Source organism: Podarcis filfolensis (assembly GCF_964270895.1).
Source record: "Podarcis filfolensis genome assembly, chromosome: 8".
Classification (NCBI taxonomy): domain Eukaryota; kingdom Metazoa; phylum Chordata; class Lepidosauria; order Squamata; family Lacertidae; genus Podarcis; species Podarcis filfolensis.
The window spans coordinates 3,062,731-3,082,627 of record NC_139611.1 but is presented as its reverse complement, the minus strand read 5'-3'; the positions used below and the strand labels follow the sequence as shown (position 1 = coordinate 3,082,627).

General features: G+C 47.6%; 1 protein-coding gene across 5 annotated transcripts in view; it reads right to left on the bottom strand.

Moving 5' to 3' along the window:
- KCNIP3 (potassium voltage-gated channel interacting protein 3) overlaps positions 1–19,897 on the bottom strand; it is a 118,687-nt gene that overhangs the window by 21,302 nt on the left and 77,488 nt on the right. Inside the window, exon 1 of one of the 5 annotated variants that reach the window (XM_083629626.1) lies at positions 14,717–14,834. The exons of the other annotated variants lie outside the window; for them this stretch is intronic. Coding sequence (XP_083485752.1) covers positions 14,717–14,819 — 103 coding nt within the window. The 5' untranslated portion in view covers positions 14,820–14,834. Of the gene's footprint in view, positions 1–14,716; positions 14,835–19,897 lie in introns of those variants that run through there. 5 annotated transcript variants of the gene reach the window in all.

Below are 19,897 nucleotides of genomic sequence, written 5' to 3'. Positions count from 1 at the left end.
AGGATGGTCTACCAATAGAATTATTTAAGACTTTCATAGACTGGTGGGCCGAACCCCAAGCTCAATTATTTACTGTCACTGATGAATATGGAATCATCCCCGAAATATGTCTCAGATCAATAATTATTCCAATCTTTTTTAAAAAAGTCATCTTTAGAAAAGGTGACCCAGGTGAACTAAAGAACTACAGACCGATAAGTCTACTGTCAGTGACAGGGAAAATCTATGCTAAGCACCTGTTACTTAAACTGCTAACATGGATGAAAAATCTAAACTTAGCAGGGAAAGAACAAATAGGTTCCAAAGGCTGCCCCAGTTTAGACCATTGTCTCATACTTACACATTTGGTTGAAAAATACAGATTTCAAAATCAATCCAAGATTGATGCATGCAAAACAAAGGCTTTGACCACTGATCTATCCCTATCCAGAACTCCAGCTTCACAGAATAGCTCCAGATAACACATTATTTTCAGCCACAAGTCTCGTTTTCAATGACCTCTGGGATTCCAACCAGCCAAGAATTTCAAATCCCTTTCCTAAAAATAGAGCCACCCCACCCACAGACGTGCAGAACTGGAGGATCCTCTAGCAAAGCAGGGACACAGGGTCACTGAAAGGAAATCACAACCGATTCTCAAGTCTTTCTGCTCGCTGTGCGCTCTGGCACCCAGCCTCTCATAAGCTGTAATTGTCATGGCACCGGCTATAAGACTCCATGGGCTGACACATCTCATCCCAAGGCTAAAAGGCTCTCAGGTAGATCGGGTTGATCTTGGAAGACCAGGGTGGCTCATCCACTGAAATGGACAGGCAGCAGAGAAGTTCTTAGTCAAATTATATGCAAATAACATTTGGAACTCCTTGCTGTGGGCCAGTAGCCAGCAAAAAATGGCTTTAAGATAGATCAGATGACTGTATGTATGATAGAGCCATGGGCAACTGTTATGGGATTAGGGCTGAGCCAATGGAGTTCATTGTCCTCTCATTTTCAGTCTGGAATCACCTGTGCACATGGGAGTAAGTATCATTCTGTCTTGTCCTGCTTGCTGCCAAGGACCTCCCTGTTCTCTCTCTTCTAGCTTAATTTCCAGGAAAGTGGGCAAAACCTGGAGTTACAGCAAGGCAATGAGAAGTATAAGGAAAAACAGCAGGGGGAGAGCCTCACATTCATTGCACCGCTCAGCTAGACCCCCATTCCCCACTTGGAACAGAACTGCAATGCAACGCAAAAGCTGGCAAAGACTTTCCAGATGCACAGATGGTGGCCTCAGACCAAGGTGCTCCTGGCAGGCAGGGGCCTCCAAGTTTGCAGAAGGCGCTGCTGGGTGAACTCCCAAAGGTTCTTTGGAGGTCTTTAAGCAGAGGCTTGGCAAACCATATGTCAGGAGTGCTCTGATGGTGTTTCCTGCTTGGCAGGGGGTTGGACTCGATGGCCCTTGTGGTCTCTTCCAACTCTATGATTCTATGATTCTAGGTGCCACCTCTGGACAGGATTACCAATTCTGCCCGATTACTCGGCATCTGGTCAGGTGGCCCAGAGTACCAACAAGCCTCTTCCTGCAGGGCTGCCACCAGCAGCCGGCCAGGCTGGTCACAGGCCAAGGGCCCCAGGGGCTTGCAGTGGCACCTAACTGGCTGTGCTCGGCCTCATCCATGATCTCCCTAAGCTGCCCACCATTTCAAGTTACTTAAAATGCAATGCCCTGGCCTACTGATCTTGAAATTTACCACAATTTGAAGTAAGTAAGACACCTTGTCACCCAAAGAGGGTGCTTCACATTAAACCATGAACTCCACTCTAGCTAATGTGTCAAGGAGAGACACAGAAAGTGTGGTTTTAGCATCACTGCTTATTGAGCATTCATCCGGATTTGTTTTCATAAACCTTGTGGGAGGTTCAGAAGACCTCCACTGTTTATTGAGAATTCAGATGCGTTCATTTCTACAGCTGCATCAAGCATTCATTATCGCACATTTCCCATTACACTTTCCCACCACTTTTCTTATTGCAAAAAGTGCAGTTTGGGGGTGGAAGCAAATCTGTTACACTCGATCATCAAATCCACTGCACAAACTGATTTTGCCAGTACACAACTGAATCCCACCTGAAAAAAGCAAGTGGCTGGAAGCCAGGTGTCAGAGCCAGGTGTGGGTGATGGGGTGGAACAGAGAGAAAAAGGGAGCAGGAGATTTGTTGTTGTTGTTGAGTCGTTGAGTCATGTCCGACGCTTCGTGACCCCCTGGACCAGAGCACGCCAGGCACTCCTGTCTTCCACTGCCTCCCGCAGTTTGGTCAAACTCATGCTGGTAGCTTCGAGAACACTGTCCAACCATCTTGTCCTCTGTCGTCCCCTTCTCCTTGTGCCCTCCATCTTTCCCAACATCAGGGTCTTTTCCAGGGAGTCTTCTCTGCTCATGAGGTGGCCAAAGTATTGGAGCCTCAGCTTCACGATCTGTCCTTCCAGTGAGCACTTAGGGCTGATTTCCTTAAGAATGGATAGGTTTGATCTTCTTGCAGTCCATGGGACTCTCAAGAGTCTCCTCCAGCACCATAATTCAAAAGCATCAATTCTTCGGCGATCAGCCTTCTTTATGGTCCAGCTCTCACTTCCACACATCACTACTGGAAAAACCATAGCTTTAACTATACGGACCTTTGTCGGCAAGGTGATGACTCTGCTTTTTAAGATGCTGTCTAGGTTTGTCATTGCTTTTCTCCCAAGAAGCAGGCGTCTTTTAATTTCGTGACTGCTGTCACCATCTGCAGTGATCATGGAGCCCAAGAAAGTAAAATCTCTCACTGCCTCCATTTCTTCCCCTTCTATTTGCCAGGAGGTGATGGGACCAGCGGCCAGGATCTTAGTTTTTTTGATGTTGAGCAGGAGATAGGGAAGGGCATTTGCAGCAATCACAAGGAGTTTCATTGTGTTGGGAGAAGATCAAAGACAAAGAGGGTGTGTGGCTAGCTAAGTAGCGGCATCTCAAAACAAGCAGACAGACCCGAGGATTAGCAGGCAAGTCAAAGTTTGGATCCAAGCCGCTAAGTGCTGTCAGTGGCACACTTGGGTTAAAATGCACTCGCTGCATTTGGATGTGAGGTTGATTGCATTAGTTTCCCTGGTTATGATAGCACTTCTGTCAAGATATCTGATGTTCCCTTTGCACTGTGGTACCAGTTGCGTTATGGAACTGTGAATTTTTTACTGATATGCTGCCCTGTTATGCTAAATGTTAAAGGGTGGAGAAGAACTGTATGCAGGATACCACCCCACATTTCATCACACAAGTGTGGTGTTGTGCTCATGCAAACTGGGGGGAAATTACAGGGCAAAACTCCTGCGATTTCCTAAGTGAACAGAGTTAAAAGTGGATTTTTTACCGTGGAAATAATTAGTACAGACATAAGTGCTAAACTTTCACTAGGCTCCACTAAATAATAATAATAATAATAATTATACCCCACCCAGAAGTGGCTTTTACATTGTGTGAAAGATCACATGATGCTCCAAAATTAACCGGCAAGGAAACATTGGGAAGATGGAATAAATATAGACAGCAGTCCAGGATGCACACAGCATCTAAACTGTTACTTCTGACCTCTCAGAAATTGCCATTTGGTTCACCTGTCTGTTTCAGTATATCCTTTTCCAGCCTGCAAGTAACAGAATCATAGAGTTGGAAGGGACAACAAGAGCCTTTTAGCTCAACCCCCCTGGAAGGCTGAAATCTTTTGCCCAACATGGGGCTCAAACCCTCAACCCTGAGAGTCTCATGCTCTACCAGCTGAGCTATCTCCATTCCCTTTTGGACAACCTTCCAGGGGTCACATGCCAGTGGTGCTCAGGGCCAGAAGCAAAAAAGGGCAGAGCAATGAACATTAATTTTACCTAGGTTCTGTACACATTCACATGCCCCTTTCTATGACCCCCCACCCAGGTGAGCAGAAGGAATGGTCAGAGTTCAAGGGCATATTCCAGCCAGGCAGAAACACTCCAAGAGAGTATGAAGCAGGGGTGGTGAGAAGGGTGTCTGAGGAGGGTGAGTGGCCTGTGTTCAGTCAGCAGCCAGATAGACCCTGAGCTTCCCCACCCTGTAATAAAAATCTCATGCTTGCTCCCCAAAGGGAGCCAAGGCAGCTCACAATAATATCACGTAGTAACAATGCAAAGCAACATTTAAACATATTGCATATTGCAATTAAGACAGCAGTGTAAAGACTTCAAAAAACTATCAGTCAAAAGCCTTCTTAACCCATAACAACAACAACAACAACAATTTATTTATACCACGCCCATCTGGCTGGTTTTCTCCAGCCACTCTGGGCAACTCCCAACAGAATATTAAAAACACGATAATGCATCTAACTTTAAAAACTTCCCTAAACTCAATTATTCAAATCTAAATATACTTGCATATTACTGAAACCTCAGTAGAGAGATGTCTTTTTGAAATAATAAAGTGAGTGAGGTAAGGAGGCTGGAGGTAGGGGTATCATTTCTACCCCTGCAATGCTAAAAGACCCCCCCCCCTTGCAGGACAGGGCAGCCAAGGATTCCAGAGGAGCAGCGAGAGGAATGGGATGAGGATCCGCAGAGAGGAGACCTCCAGGCAAGGATGAGCCCTGAAGCACTGGGGGGAGGGGGTCCTTTTGGATACATCCCAAGCAGCAGAACCATCCTGACAACATCATTGAAGCCCCCGAAACAGCAGCACTTAGATGGGGTGGGTGGGCAGCCTGTGACACTCAACAAATTGAGATCTCTCTCCCCCTCCTGGCAAGATCTCTAGGAGTCTGAAGGTTGTTGTCAAAGTAGATCTTCCGCAGTAATTATTTGTCCCAGGGAAGGCTCGCCTCAGACTCAAGGTCCCAAGGAAAGACTTCTGTGGATGATTAAATCCTTCCTACTCATTATTTTTGCTATGTCTGCAGGATCAACCCAGCCGTGAGAGAAGGAGCAAGATCCTAATGCATCTTGTGCACTGTCAACAGAATTGCTCACTGAGTTCTAATTGCAGGATCTTTATTACCATGGACGGTGCCAGAGCCAGGAGCGGCAACCTTGGTATTCCAGCTGGAGAGAGGAGGAGATCTGGTTCTGTGCCGCCCCAGAGGCAACATGGCTCAGGCCTCAAAGACCTGGATGCACATTCTAAGGCTCCTCCAGAGGACCTGTTAACTGAGCCGCCATCCTGATTTGTTGGTGCGACACTTGCACAGAGGTTTATCAGTCAGTTGTCATGGTTAAGGCTGTTTTGTAAGGAATGAGGAAACTCACTAGGTTGGAGATCGGCAGAGCTGTGAGAAGCAGGGAAGCAGATCCACTGTCTGCTGCACAGGGCAGAAGATATGCGCGCATGTGCATAGAAAGAAGTGGCTCGCCACACTTTACTTTTTTGCATACCAACTCCAGGCTGGCCCAGGTGAAGGACTTTGTGGGACGTGTGTGGCTTCAGATCCTGTGGATCCCAGGCTTCTGGCACCCCAACCCCAAACACTCCATTTCAGGGCTTCCTGCTGCTGGTTACCCGCATGTTGGCTGAAGCTGATGGGAGCTGTAGTCAAAATATCTGGAGGGCACCAGTTTGGGAGAGGCCACCTTGCAGGCCTCATGTGAAGATCGCCACAAGGAAACATATAAGAAGCACCATAAATGCTCTTGACACCCCATATAAATACTAAGTGGGTTGTTTTTGTTCAGATTGCAAAATACTTTGTGGATTTACGGGATAATCCAGTTCCAGGTGGAACTGCAGAGGGATTGCCAAAGGATGAGACGCCATTACCTCCATTGCGCTTAATGGGTTGCATGCCCACTGGCTGGGGCTGCTAGAGGGATCAGGCAACCTGTGACCACTTCTCCCTTGACTGGATTCTACTCACTCAAGCTCTGAGGTGAAGTGACTTCTGAGGATAGGAGCCAACTCTTCCCCCACAATAAATATTTGAGGGGGCCAGCCCTCCCCCCCTCAAGTTGATAAGTGCTGCCATTCAAATGGTGTGTGTGTGCCACATCATGTGATTGATCATGTGGGGTGGAGCTTACCTGCCCCCCTCAATATTTTATTGAAGTTGGCACCCCTGCTTCTAAACAAAGCATGTGCACTGGAAAAGGACTAGGAAGAGGATGCTGTTGAGCCCTGGAACAATTTCTTTGTGTGAAGGCCTCCTGAGCCGGTGGGGTACTAGATTGTAAAAGACAGCCTGGCATACAATTACCGATTATGCCCCAGAACAGCCTTCTGTAAACTTGTGTCCTCCAGAACTTTTGGACAGCTCTTATCAGCCCTGGTCAGCGTTGAGATGTGCTTTTTGCATTCTGCATGGTTGTTTCTGCAGTCTTCTAACCTTTGGCAACCTGCTGCCCTTCACATATTTGGACTACAATTCCCATCAGTCCTGGCTGGCATGGACGTAGGATGCTGGAGCTGATGGGAAGATGGCTCTGTTAGTGGGGCTGATGGGAGTTGGAGTCCAAAACATCTGGAGGGCACCAGGCTGGCGAAGGCTGTCCTAAAAGAGCTGTAAGAACAATATATGTGGAGTCAGGTGGAGCTGCTCTTCAGAACCTCATTTTAAAATACGATTGCCTATAGAATGGCATTATATTGAATGCAAAGAAAGACCAACAAGCATGAAGAAAAACAATACATCTAGGGCAGAATTAAGTCAGGCCCAGCCATACCAGAAGCACTGATGGACTATCTTCAGCCATTGGAAAGATTTCTCCCATTTTCTCAAGGTCATTAAACTGCAAGGCCATCTGGCCTCCTCAGGCCCTACAGCGAAGCAGACGGCCCTATTTCTTGTAGCCCCCAGCCCAATGTCCAAAGGTGGAAGAAGATCCACTAAGAGGACACTGCGGCTTGCAAGGGAAGCTATACAGTGGTACCTCAGGTTAAGTACTTAATTTGTTCCAGGGGTCTGTTCTTAACCTGAAACTGTTCTTAACCTGAAGCACCACTTTAGCTAATGGGGCCTCCTGCTGCCGCTGCGCCGCTGGAGCACAATTTCTGTTCTCATCCTGAAGCAAAGTTCTTAACCCGAGGTATTATTTCTGGGTTAGCGGAGTCTGTAACCTGAAGCATATGTAACCTGAAGCTTATGTAACCCGAGGTACCACTGTATATGGAAGGAGGCTTTCCTTAAGGTACCCGGGTTACCCATTCAACAAGGAATCACTGAGAAGCAAGTTACTGTGATTATGTTATCATGACTGTTCCATCAGCAGAGAGAGCCTTCCTGAGTTTCATAGGAAACTCAGGAAGTCCTGCTCAAAAGGAGCTTAAGACCTAAAGCAGACAATGAGGAATCGACACAGAGAGAAAGGCAGGAAGTATGTGGACAAACCGCTTGGAGGCTCAGTCAGTAGAGCCCCATGCTGGGCAAAAAGATTCCTGCATTGCAGGGGGTTGGGCTAGATGACCCCCGGGTTCCCTTCCAACTCTATGAAATGCCATGGCACACACTGAGAGCTGGGTTGAACGGAGACAGTGGATAAGCAAAGGTCATGCAGAAAAGGGAGATCCCAAGGAAGGATTTGAATGAAGGTGGCCCCCTGTGCCCAAGCCCATCAGCAGAGCTCTTCTGCGTGACGCCTAAGGCCCATCTAGTCCACCATCCTGTTCTCACAGTGGCCAACCAGGAGCCTGTCAGCAGGACCTGAGCACAACCAACCTCTCCCTCCTTGTGATTCCCAGCACTGGCATGCAGAGGCCTTTGACACGGCAGGTAGGAGATGGCCTTCCTGGCCAGTGAACAAGGCCAGCCCTTCATCCTCCATTAATTCATCTAAGGCCCTTTTAAATCTGTCCAAGTCAGGGGCCATCTCTATGCCTTGTGGCAGTAAATTCCGCATTTGACTGTGTGTTGCGTGAAGTACTTTTTTTTGGTCTAGTCCGAATATTTCAACCACCAGCTTCACTGGAGGTCCCAGAGTTCTTCTAGCATTATGAGAGGAAGAGAAGCGTCTCCTCACCCACTTTCTCTAGACCATGAATAATTCTATGCAACTCTTAGCATGTCCCCCTCACCCTTACTCACCCTCGGCTAAATTTAAAGACCCACTTTTTTTAACCTTTCCTTGCAGAGGACTTGCTCCAGCCCCCTTATCCTTTTGGTTGCCTTTTTCTGCATCTCCCGTGAGGGAGTTCTGCACTTAGTTACAGTGCAGCAAGGAGAACGGGCAGAGAGGTTGAAATGAGCAGGAGAACATCTTTGTTTCTGCAAGGCTCCTCACCTCCTCCACCCCCGAGTCCGCTTGAAAAGATTTCACATTCTACATCTAGAAAAGCCCATTTAAAAGATGCACCGCTACAGAGGCGATAGGCACCGTTTGGTTCCATACGGGAATTTGGGGAGTTTGGGAGCAGTTGTTGGGTTTTTTTGGGGGGAAGGCTTTGCAAGGTGCCCACCAAATGTTTTGGTCTGCGACTCGCATTGGGGCTGATGGGAGCTGTAGTTCAAAACAACTTGATGGCACCAAGTGGGGAAAGACTGATTTATAGTCTTTTTTGTCCCATTCCTCAGCTTCTAACCCCCGGCTCAAAGGGTAGGCCTGCTGTCTGCATCTTGACTGTCCAGGCAGCACAGCTCTGTGCATCTGGTGCTGGGAATAACTGGCCAGAGATGCACCCTTGCTCTTGCCCAGCAAAGCAATTCATGCGCCATCCTAGTCATCAGTCTCCCATCTGGCCACCCTAAAGGTGTCTTAAATCTTCACCTCAGTATAGGGCCATCTCTTGTCAAGCAGATTTATTATGATTATATATCTTTAACCAGAAACTGAGATGCAGCGTGTGATGTGTTCCCTTTAGCAAGGTCAGAGCAAGCCTGGGACAATGATGCAGCAACTGTGAGCATATTTTAAAAATAGGACTAAGCTGCTGCCGTGCTAAACCCACCCTGAGAGATGGCTGAAACTGCTGACTCAGCAATGGGATGTTCCATCTAGGGGCAAGCTGTTCTCACACACGTCTCCCTCCTTCCTGCCACCCAGAAGGGTTTGGGGGTAGAGAATGTCTGGGGTTTCTCTACCCTCCAGTTCCCTCCTTGGTCCCTCCCTCCCTTCTTCTCCTGCCTTCTGGACCTTCCTGGACTCGTGCCAAGGTGCAGAGGGAAAGAGGCATCACAGAGGAGGGAAGAAACTGTCATCCTTGAGGGGTCCAGGAAAGAAGAGATTCAGTTTCTTGGTTTAAGATGCAAGCAAGCAGGTTTTCCTCCTTGGTTAATATTTTATTATCGGCTGCAAAGATGACTTTGTGGTTACTGATACCTCTTGCCTCTGCATTTTCCCGGGTGTTGGAGCAGTGTGGATAAATATATACATGGAGATTCCTGGGGAAATATGATTAGCCAATGGAGAACATGTGCCAAAAAGCAAGAGACCCCCAAGGGGTGCCCCTGATGCACGTCGAACTCTCTGGCTGCAAAAGTGCCTAAGAGAGAGAGCCAGGGAGCCCTTGATTCAACTCTTGCCTCTGCCATCAACTCACACATGGGCCTAAGGCAAGGTGCCCTGTTTCAGCCTCCACCCCACTGGGCATATGGAGATGATAATGATGGGTCAACAAGATAGTAGTACTGTTTTGGGGGGACAGGGGGCGGGTGGGGGGATTCCCTGGTCCTGAATGGGGCAACTGTGCCCCTGAAGGACCAGGAGCGCAGCCTGGGAGTCATTTTGGACTCACAGCTGTCCATGGAGACGCAGGTCAATTCTGTGCCCAGGGCAGCTGTCTACCAGCCCCATCTGGTACGCAGGATGAGACCCCACCTGCCCACAGACTGTCTTGCCAGAGTGGTAAATGCTCTAGTTATCTCCCGCTTGGACTACTGTAATGCACTCTGCTTGGGGCTACCTTTGAAGGTGACCCAGAAATTACAACTAATCCAGAATGCGGCAGCTAGACTGGTGACTGGGAGCGGCTGCTGAGAACACATAACACTGGTCCTGAAAGACCTACATTGGCTCCCAGTATGTTTCCAAGCACAATTCAAAGTGCTGGTGCTGACCTTTAAAGACCTAAATGGCCTCAGCCCAGTATACCTGAAGGAGCGACTCCACCCCATCGTCCAGCCCGGACACTGAGGTCCAGCACTGAGGGCCTTCTGGCGGTTCCCTCTCTGTGAGAAGGGAGGTTACAGGGAACCAGGCAGAGGGCCTTCTCAGTGGAATGCCTTCCTATCAGATGTCAAGGAAATAAACAACTATCTGACTTTTAGAAGAGATCTGAAGGCAGCCCTGTTTAGGAAAGTTTTTAATGTTTGATGTTTTATCCCTTTATTATTATTAATATTCTGTTGGGAGCTGCCCATCCGGCTGGGGAAACCCAGCCGATTGCAGATGGGATCTCTTCGGAATGCCAGTCGGATCCCGAGGTTTCCGCAACCAGAGGTGCCTGTTCTGTGCATGTGTGAGTGGTGCGTAGAGCGCTTCTGCGCATGCGTGAGTGGCGAAACCCAGAATAATACTTCCAGGTTTGCCACTTTCGCAACCCGAAGTTTACGTTACCCAAGGGTAACGTAAGCGAAGGATCTACTGTATTATTATCAACCAACAGAGGTGTTGTAAGGAATCTTGTGATGGAGTCCTGGGATAGCCATACCATGCATTTAAAGCACATTCAATGCACATTTAAAGCACATAACTTCTCCCAAAGAATTCTGGAAACTGTAGTTTCCTCCTCACAGAGCTACAATTCCCAGCAGCCATTATAAACTACCCAGTTGAGATCTGCCCAATTAATGTTGCTTAAGCATTTTGAATGCCAGTTTCTGGGAATCACAAGCTGGGAGAGCCCTCCTGCTGCGCTTGTGTCTTGCTTGCATGACTCTCACTGGGGCTTCTGTTGGCCACTATGAGAACAGGATGCTGGACTAGATGGGCCCCCTTTGGCCTGAAACAGCAACCAGGCTCTTCTTATGTTAACTCTCCAAAAAGCCATATAAATTATTGTCTCCTACAGGCTTGCAGTTACTAAACCGGTCTTCCACAAACTGTGATTCTCCATATACAGTGGTACCTTGGTTGTCAAATGGCTTAGTTGTCAAACAAATTGGCTCCTGAATGCCGCAAACCCCAAAGTGAGTGTTCCAGTTTGTGAACATTTTTTGAAAGCCAAACATCTGACACGGCTTCCATTTGAGTGCAGGAAGCTCCTGCAGCCAATCGGAAGCCGCTCCTTGGTTTTCAAACCGTTCCAGGAGTCAAACAGACTCCCAGAACAGATTAAGTTCGAGAACCAAGGTACCACTGTATTTTGGACTATGACTCCCACCTGCCTCTGCAGCCCTTTGTCTGCAGTGACCATCATATGGTACCCAAACTACCAGAACAAATCACATAAGGCTCAATTCTGAAGCCAGTTTTAATTGTTTTTTATTTTAAATGTTTATATTCCACCTTTCATCTGGATTGCTCAACGGGTGAGTTATTGGTCTCTGTGTTGTTGTTGTTTTCTTCTTTTTTATGTATTTTTATGTTGTGGACCACCCTGAGATCTATGGATGATGGGGGTATATAAATTTAAAAATTAAATACAGTAGAACCTTGGCTTACGTTACCCTTGGGTAACATAAACTTCGGGTTGTGAAAGTGACAAACCTGGAAGTATTTTTCTGGGTTTCACCGCTCGCACATGCGCAGAAGCACTTTATTGCACCGTGCGCATGTGCAGAACAGGCACCTCCGGTTGCGGAAACCTCAGGATCCAACCAGAGCTCCAGAACGGATCCCGTCTGTAACCGGAGGTACCACTGTAAATAAAGGTAGCCAACAAGAGCAAAAAAATCCCAACCAACACCCCCCCTTAATAATCTAAATAAAGCATCCTTTGCAATGTTGGCTCTAGGTTTCGGTGGACCTTGGATCAAGTTGCCTCCATGGGCCTCCCTCCTTCAGGGAATCTCATTGCCATGATCACCAGCCTCCCTCCTGCATCCTTGCCAGGCAGAGAGCCAAGAAGCAAACAGGCAGTGGCACTGACTGGTCCTCCTTGCCACCAGCTTTGTCTGGGCCAGAGCCAGAGGTGGGGGAACAAGTAAGCAGGTTGCAATAGTTTAGAGGAGAGCTGGTCCAGGGGGCTTTGGGCCAGTGAGTGGGTCCCCTGTTGCCATGTGGAGCCACAGGCCCTTGGCACCTGATTGAACATGGAAACAGAAGCCATGAAACAAATATTCAGAAAGGAAGCAAAAAACAGATTAAAAATCAAAATGCCTTCCTTAAAAGGAAGGGTTCCAACTATTTTCTGAAAGATTTTTCCTCGCAAGGGTCATAGAAAGCACATGAATGTTCCATTCTTGGGTCACTAGGCCACAGTTTGGGAGATAACGCTGTGGCCCAGTTTGGGAGACAACACACTTGAAACATGTGAGTTCAGGCTGAGCTGAAGAACAGGGGCCCTTTGCCCACAGCTGTGCTCAAGTGGAGAGACACTGGTGGAGGGAAATGTGGTTTGTGCTTTTTCTCATCAGGATATAAAGGTGGGAAACAGGGAAGAGTTTTTCAGAATGCTGAAGCAGGTTTGAAAGAGGGATGGCTGCCCATTTTATTCAACTTTCCTCAGTGCTGAACAAGACTGGCAGGGTTTTCAGAAACTTGCCACACTTGTTTGATCAGTGGTGACAGGGGGTTAAAAGAGGATTGTAGACACTGGGAAGTGGAATTTTTCATAAACCACTTCCAGATCCCTTAAAAACCATTTTCTATCCCCATTCAAAGGGTCATACAATGTGCTCTGGCACATCATGCTATAACTTTCCACCATATTGGCACATGGAGGATAAGGATGCTAACCTGAATAAAATATGGGAGTGGGGGGTGCCTAGCATAATTGATCACACACCCATTTGAATGGCAATTCCCATTAACTCTCAAATGTTCGGGGGGGGGGGTGAAGGGACCCTGGCCCCTAGGAGCCGGCCCCTTTGACTGAAGGCAAGATGGCATCTCCAGGGTTGGAGGCCATATTCTTCAGAATGCCAGTTGCTGAGAATCAAAAGCAGGGTGTTGCCCTCATGCCCTGATTACAGTCTTTCCAGAGACACACTTTTTGGTCATTGTGGGAAACAGAGGGCTTGGCTGGGTGGGCTATAGGCCTGATCCAGCTGCAGGGTCCTACTTAAGCTCACATTCAAGCCAGCTGACAAAGCTTTGCAGTGAAGTGGGCAGAATTGGTTCTGGTGGAGCTACTCACACAACCCTCTCCCCCATGCAGATAGGTGAGGGGGCAAACAAAGTCAACTCACATCTCATCACTTGGGTCATGTGAATATAGGCTGAGAAGCCAATTTCCCCCCAGCTGGTCTAAGCAGGGAAGATTCCCAAGGAGGGTCCCTCTCTCCTGTCCCTTTTAGGACTTTTAGTCGTCTGGGGCTTAGCTGTGCTTTGAGAGATACCAGGAAGGTGGGGAGAGCAAGAGCATAGGAAGCTGCCTTATACCAAGTCGGATCACTGGTCCATTGAGCTTCGCCTTCACCAACCCTGGTGCCCTCAGGTGTTCAGGGTGACTTTCTGTAAGTTTTACCACCATCCCCAACCACTGGTCCACGCTGCCTGGGGCTGAAGTCCCACAACTTCTGGAGTGCCTCAGGTTCCCCAGCCCTGGGCCAGAATGATGGGCAGTATCTTTCCAGGGTTTCAGGCAGCTTGCTTGGAGAAGCTGGGGACTGAACTGGGACCACTGACTTGCTCCTCTGTTATTGAGCTCCAGTCCTCTAGCCTCAGCCTTTTCCAGAATCAAAAAGCACCCTCCATGGACGAGAAGGGGAATGAGGAATGTGGCATCCCAAGCGGCGTTTCCACAGGAGGGTCTACATGTATGTTTACTATTGTTAGTTTCATTCAAATCCTGCCTTCCCTATACAAAGAGCCATATGCAGGGTCCCCGGGGAGAGGGTCTCCCCTCCAGGCACAGACCAGAGACTGACCTGCTTAACTCCCTCAAGGCTGCTGCAGCATCAGGTGCCTTCGTACCTCCAGCCAGCCTCCTACTGCTTCTCCTTCTCTGCATGCTCAGGTCCCAGTCTAATTGGTCTGCGTATGTTTTCACCATTACCATCTCAAGGCTGTGGTGCCCATCAACGCCCCCCCCTTATTTTCCTTATTTTAACATTCAGGCCAAATAAAAGCTCTGTGGGGCTCTCAAAAGCTTCCACCCCACACGGCTGGTTCTTTAAAAAAAAGAAAAAAGTATTGGTGTTTGGTCCTCTCTAGAAATGGGGGAGGGGAGATGATCCTGGGGAAAATTCATCCTTCAGCCACTTGGAAGGGAGGATAGGGCAGCTGAGAGTTTTTGCTAGTAGATTTATCCTTCTCTTCCCCCAGCTGAAAGCCCCACTGGAACTAACAAGTTTTGCGGGGGGGGGGGGAGAGAATAGCTCCCTACGACATCATATAGAAACCACCAAAGGAAGAGGAGTTATTTGGGGGCAAGGAAATGACACCAAATCACGGAGAGTCACAAGAAGACTAAGAGAAAAGCTTGGTCCAAGGTTTATGTCCAGTTCCATCAGAATGGCAGCCGGACACAAAGAGATGGAGAGAGCAGATTGTCTAATTGTTACAGACCCCCTTGCTTCCAAAAACTAAGCATTTTACATTCACCAGTGGGCTGCTGTTTGGTCAGGGATCAAGGCAGCCTGGGTTGTGGGGAGGCAACTGGGTCGACACCGAGGGTCTTGGGTGAAAGGGGACACCAAGGGCACATGCTCTCGTTACCTTCCATAGACATGGGCTCCAGGATCCCGAACTGTTTGAGGACTGCGATGAAGAGGATAATGACCACCGCCATGGCGCAAAGTTCCATCCCCTGGATCGCCATTGCCAGCCAGCGTCCCGCGATGGGCAGCACAGCTCTGGGGGCATGCGACTCGCACCCCCCAGGGCCAGCTTAGCTCCCTTGGGAACCAGAGTGATGAGGAGCCGGAGCAGTCTGCCTGCAGCAGAGCAGAGCAGGTCCTTCTTTCCCCCTGCAGGTTCACATCTTCCAGTCCTCCGGTTGGCAGGGGTGAGGATGGGCAAAAGCCTCCTTCAGGCTCGCCCCATTGGGATGGTGCAGGGCAGGGGGAATGCGAACGAGGAGGAGGAGGTGGAGGGACGGGGGAGAGGTAAGGTGGTGGGGGTGACGGCCGGCACCCAAGAGGGGCTTGTCGCTGCTTTGGATCATGAAGGAAAAAACCAAGCCTCTAAAAGTTTCAAAACTTGGAGGGCAAAACTTCCCCGGCAGCTGCTGCAGCAAGTTCCCAGTGTGATTCTGGCTGCTTCTTCTCAGAGGCAGAGAATGTCATTGTTGCGAAGTCTCCTGAGCTCGGCCAGTTAAGGAAGCGGGCACGTGCCCCGTCCAGCACAGGCGGCAGGGGTCAGCCAGAGTTTCTGAGGGGCATCCCCCACGCCCTGCAATGCACCGTTGATGGAGAGGAGAGCATTTCCAGGCTGCTGGCATCTCAGCTGTCTGCAATGCCATTGGCTGCAAGGGCAGCTATAAAATATCAGCCCCCACCCTGAGGAGGGAGGAGGAGGGCTGGGAGTCTCTCTCTCAGGGCTCATCTGGCAGGGAAGTCCAGGATGCAGGAGAGAAGAATCACCATGGCGACGAAGCTGTGGTCCAGCCTCATCTCCAAGGAGCAGGCTGATCAGCAGAAGCATTAGTGGTCTTTTTACACAAACTAGTGGTTTGTTTTGGACACTTTGCTGCTGCTGCTTCTTTCTTTCAAACTCTCTGTGTTTGCAAGAGCAGAGAAGGAGGCAGCCCCGCTGGTAAGCTAACAGCTGGCACTCTCTGGCACGGTTATGCTACTTTGCGATATGTTAAGCTACAAGTCTTGTTTTTTATGCTGTTTTTTGGGCTGAAAAGACCTCCAGAGTGGTGCACCAAAACAAAACAAAACAAAACAATGCAATACCATTTCCTTTCAAATGTTCCAGCACCTAAGAGTTATGGGCCCATCAATACCTTGGCTTAATAGCTGCTCCACACTTTCTTATCTCTAAATCCAGAGGGGGTCACAATCCACATTAAACCATGGTATGGATGGGCCATGAGTGACCCTGACCATGTGCAAAGAGCCTTTCCTTGAAGGGAACATTTTGGCTTCAGATTTAAGAGAAACAGGAGACTGGAAGGCAATATGTTTTTGAGCATGTGGAGAAAAAGTACTTTTCCTTCCTACCTCCTACTCTGCTCCCAAAAAGTATAAAGACAAAGTACCTTTGAGCGCATGCAGACATCTGTGGACTGCAGTAGTATTTTGATTGGCAGGATGAATTGTACTACTTTAGAACACTGTTAATGCTCCCCCTTTATTTAAAAAGAAATCCCTGTAAGAACAGTCATTGCAGGAAGTTGCTTGATCTAGAAAATTTCTCCCCGATCAACAGAAGTCTAGTGTCCACATTAAGGGAAGGGACAGGACCACTCTAGTCTCCCTTGGTCAGACCCCACCTGGAGTCCTGTGCCGAGTTCTGTATGCCACAGTTTAAGAAGGATATTGACAAGCTAGACGGTGTGCAGAGGAGGAGGACAACCAAGATAATCAAGAATCTGGAAGCCAAGCCTTATGGGGAACAGTGCATGCTTAGCCTGCAGAAGAGAAGACTGAGAGGTGATGTGATGGCCATCTTCAAATATCTAAATTGCAGTCACATGGAAGTTGGAGCAAGCTTGTTTCCTTCTCCTCCAGAGGGGAGGGCCCAAACCAATGGATTCAAATGACAAGGAATGAGATTCTGATTTAACTTTCTGACAGTAAGAGCTGTTTAACAGTGGAACAGACTCCATTGGGCAGGGGCAAAACTAGGCTTTATTTCGTGTGGGTCAAAGACCCAGTTTGGCACTCCCCCCCCCCATGCATATGCATACATACACACACAGGCTGTGAGCCTCAATGGTGCCATTCTGGAGGCTTCACCCAGGGCAAAAGACCGGGCTGGCCTCACCCCCTCTGTGGCTACGGCACTGCCCGGTGGACTCTCCTTCCTTGGAGGTTTACAAGCAGAGGATGGATGTCCATCTGTCATGGCCAGCTGTGATTCCTGCATTGCAGGGGGTAGGAATGGGTGAACCTTGGAGTCCCTTCCAACTCTCCAATTCTGTGGTTCTATATGTGAGCATTTCACTTGCAGGGAGGTCTTATTTTTAGATGGGGGCATGCATTAAAACAACACCTTCTACCGCTTCAGGATTCTATCACCTCACACAGTGCTGCGTGCCCAGAGCAGACCGCAATCAATTGATGCAGTGGAATAAAGAGACAGAAAAATAGACAGTGCCACCTCAAACAACAGGTGGGGGAGATTGCTTTGGAATATTCCTCCAAGCAAAACTCTAGCAACTCCCTCCAGACAGAGAATAAGTAATAAAGGTTCTAGCCTCACCCTTTGCCTCCTGTGCTGGCTTTCTATTTGCAGGAAGTTCTATCATCTCAGCATCCCATCACTGAACCCTGCGGCATGTGTAGACCCCTGCCTCATTTGCCCCTGTGGAAGTCTTTTGATTCAACATGGGTTTTCATAGACTGCTTTGTGGATCTTTCAGAATCCTCCTTTCTTTTTGTTATTCTCCCCCTTTCTCTTGGTAAATTTTAGTGCAAAGAATACAGCTCCTCCTTCTGTTTACTGAATCACATACATTTTACAGCAATGGTTCCAATGAACCATCTGAAAACTGCTGAAGGTCCTGGAGGATCACTTAATGATTTTTGTGCCTCTTCAGCATTTGCAATGCACTGTGCTAGAAGCTGTCTAATTTTAATTGCTTCTTTTCTTTCCCATATAATTCAATTTGTAATATAATAAAATGCAATGTAAGAAATAAAAGAAGCAATAGAAATACAATTAATAATGAACACAAATCTTTAACATGATGGAAATGCCATCTCCTGCCTTCAATCATAATTTTCAGAAATGCTGTGGACTACTTGAATGAAGCTCATGGACCAATGGTGGTCCGCAGACTAGTTGGTGAACCCCTCAGTTACACAGCAATCCTATACATCTACTCAGAAGTAAGTCCATTGAGAAGTATAAGTCCATTGAGTTTAATGAGCTTTATTCTCAATTAGTGTATTAAAGGACTGCAACTTTAGTTGCTCAAAACTTGTGGAGGGTTGAACCTTGCCCCCCCCCCCATTTCAAACATATTAAGATGTTATTTTTATTTTATTTTAAAATGAAAATAAGTGGCACAAACACCTCAGCAAAAATGCCAGATTATACTTAAACATCAGTTTGACAGATCCACCCCTCCCCACCCTCATTTAAGCATCCTGCCTTCACTCCTCACAATGAAAGGTGTAAAAAACTCAATTATTCATGCCAGGAAGAATAGGGAACTTTGATTTATGTCTTGTGGCTTAGAAGGTTTGTGCCCCTTATCTATTTCTATGTTGCAGTGGTTTTTTAATTATTCATTTTAAGTGCTGAATGACTGAGTGGAAGGTAAGCTTGTTCCTAACCTCTCTGATGGGACGAATCACAACGTAGAAGAGAAATTTGCTGAACAGACACCATAAATCCAACTCATTTAACCCCCCCTCCACCAAAAATAAATAAAAAATTAAATTAAAAAATCCTTCCACAAAAGCAGGAATTGTGAAATCATGTGACAGGTAGTTCCACAGGATAGCATTACACCACAAAATAAAGTATTCATGTCCTTTACATCTCATGCTGCCTGGGAAGGCAAGAGAGGAGAGGGGCTACAGGTCAGAGCACCCGCTTCTCACGAAGAAGGCACAACCAGCTCACCAGAAGGATCGGGGAGATGGAGAAGGAACAGACTTTGGGGAGCTGCTGTCAAGAAACACCAGACTAGACAGACCAACAGCCTGGCCTGACATAAGGCAGCAGCTACTGAAGAAACTGTACGTTTACAAACCTCCAAAAGCATTTGCACAAATACTCATGTTGTGAAAGGGACTTTAAAAAATGTTTTGCAAATTTCCTTCTTTATAAATCATACACTTTCCTATATTGCACTGTACAGTTTCTGCTTATTATGTGACTGTCCCAAAAAGGATTGGTCCAAGATAGACATTTGGCCGCCCAAAAGGTTGCAGTGCACAATCCCAGGATCCTTTGCAACATCAGCAGAGGTCAGTGGGCAAAACTCTTGGATTAGATCACATCCTGTTTTACTGGCAACTCTAAAAATGGTTCTCGAAAAACTAGGGCTAGCCTTCCCTATCCTGGTGCTCTCTAGACATCTTGGACTACGATGTGCATCAGCCCCAGCAAGCATGGCTGCATGACGCTGCAGCTGATGGAGTTGTAGTTCAAAACACCTGGAGGGCGCCAGGTTGAAAAATCTGGTTGTCAGGGGTTTAAGGCCGGGTTATCGGAAAGGCTGCCTTTTCCCATGTGAACCCACCCACTTCTTAAGATCATCACCAGAGGTTTTCTTACATGTTCTGACTATCCCTGAGGTTAGTTAGTTTGGGACAAAGTTGGGTGAAGGTGTTCTTAGTAATCAAGTTCAGGCTGCCCCTCCCCCAATCCTGGGAACTGTAGTTTGCTAAGGGTGTTGGGAATTGTAGCTCTGCGAGGAGTAAACTACAGTTCTCAGGATTTTTGTGGGGTGCGTTTTAAATATATGGCGTGCACTGAATTTTTAAACTTTTTGTTGCTTTATTGTTGATGTCAGCATCTTTGGACTATTCTTATTGGACTTTTCTTAGGAAAAGTGGTGCATGCATTTCAAAATTAATAAATCCATGTCTTAGAAATCTTCCTTTTTTGTATTCACAGCTTCTTTAGGGGCAAATACAAATATATTTTATTTATTACTGATTCCTTACATGTTACGTATATCCCATCTTTCTCCCACCACACAACCCAAGGCGGCAGGCATGTGGTTCTCAGAAGGTAAGCCTTTTCTAAAGAATCACAGAATGGTGGAGTTGG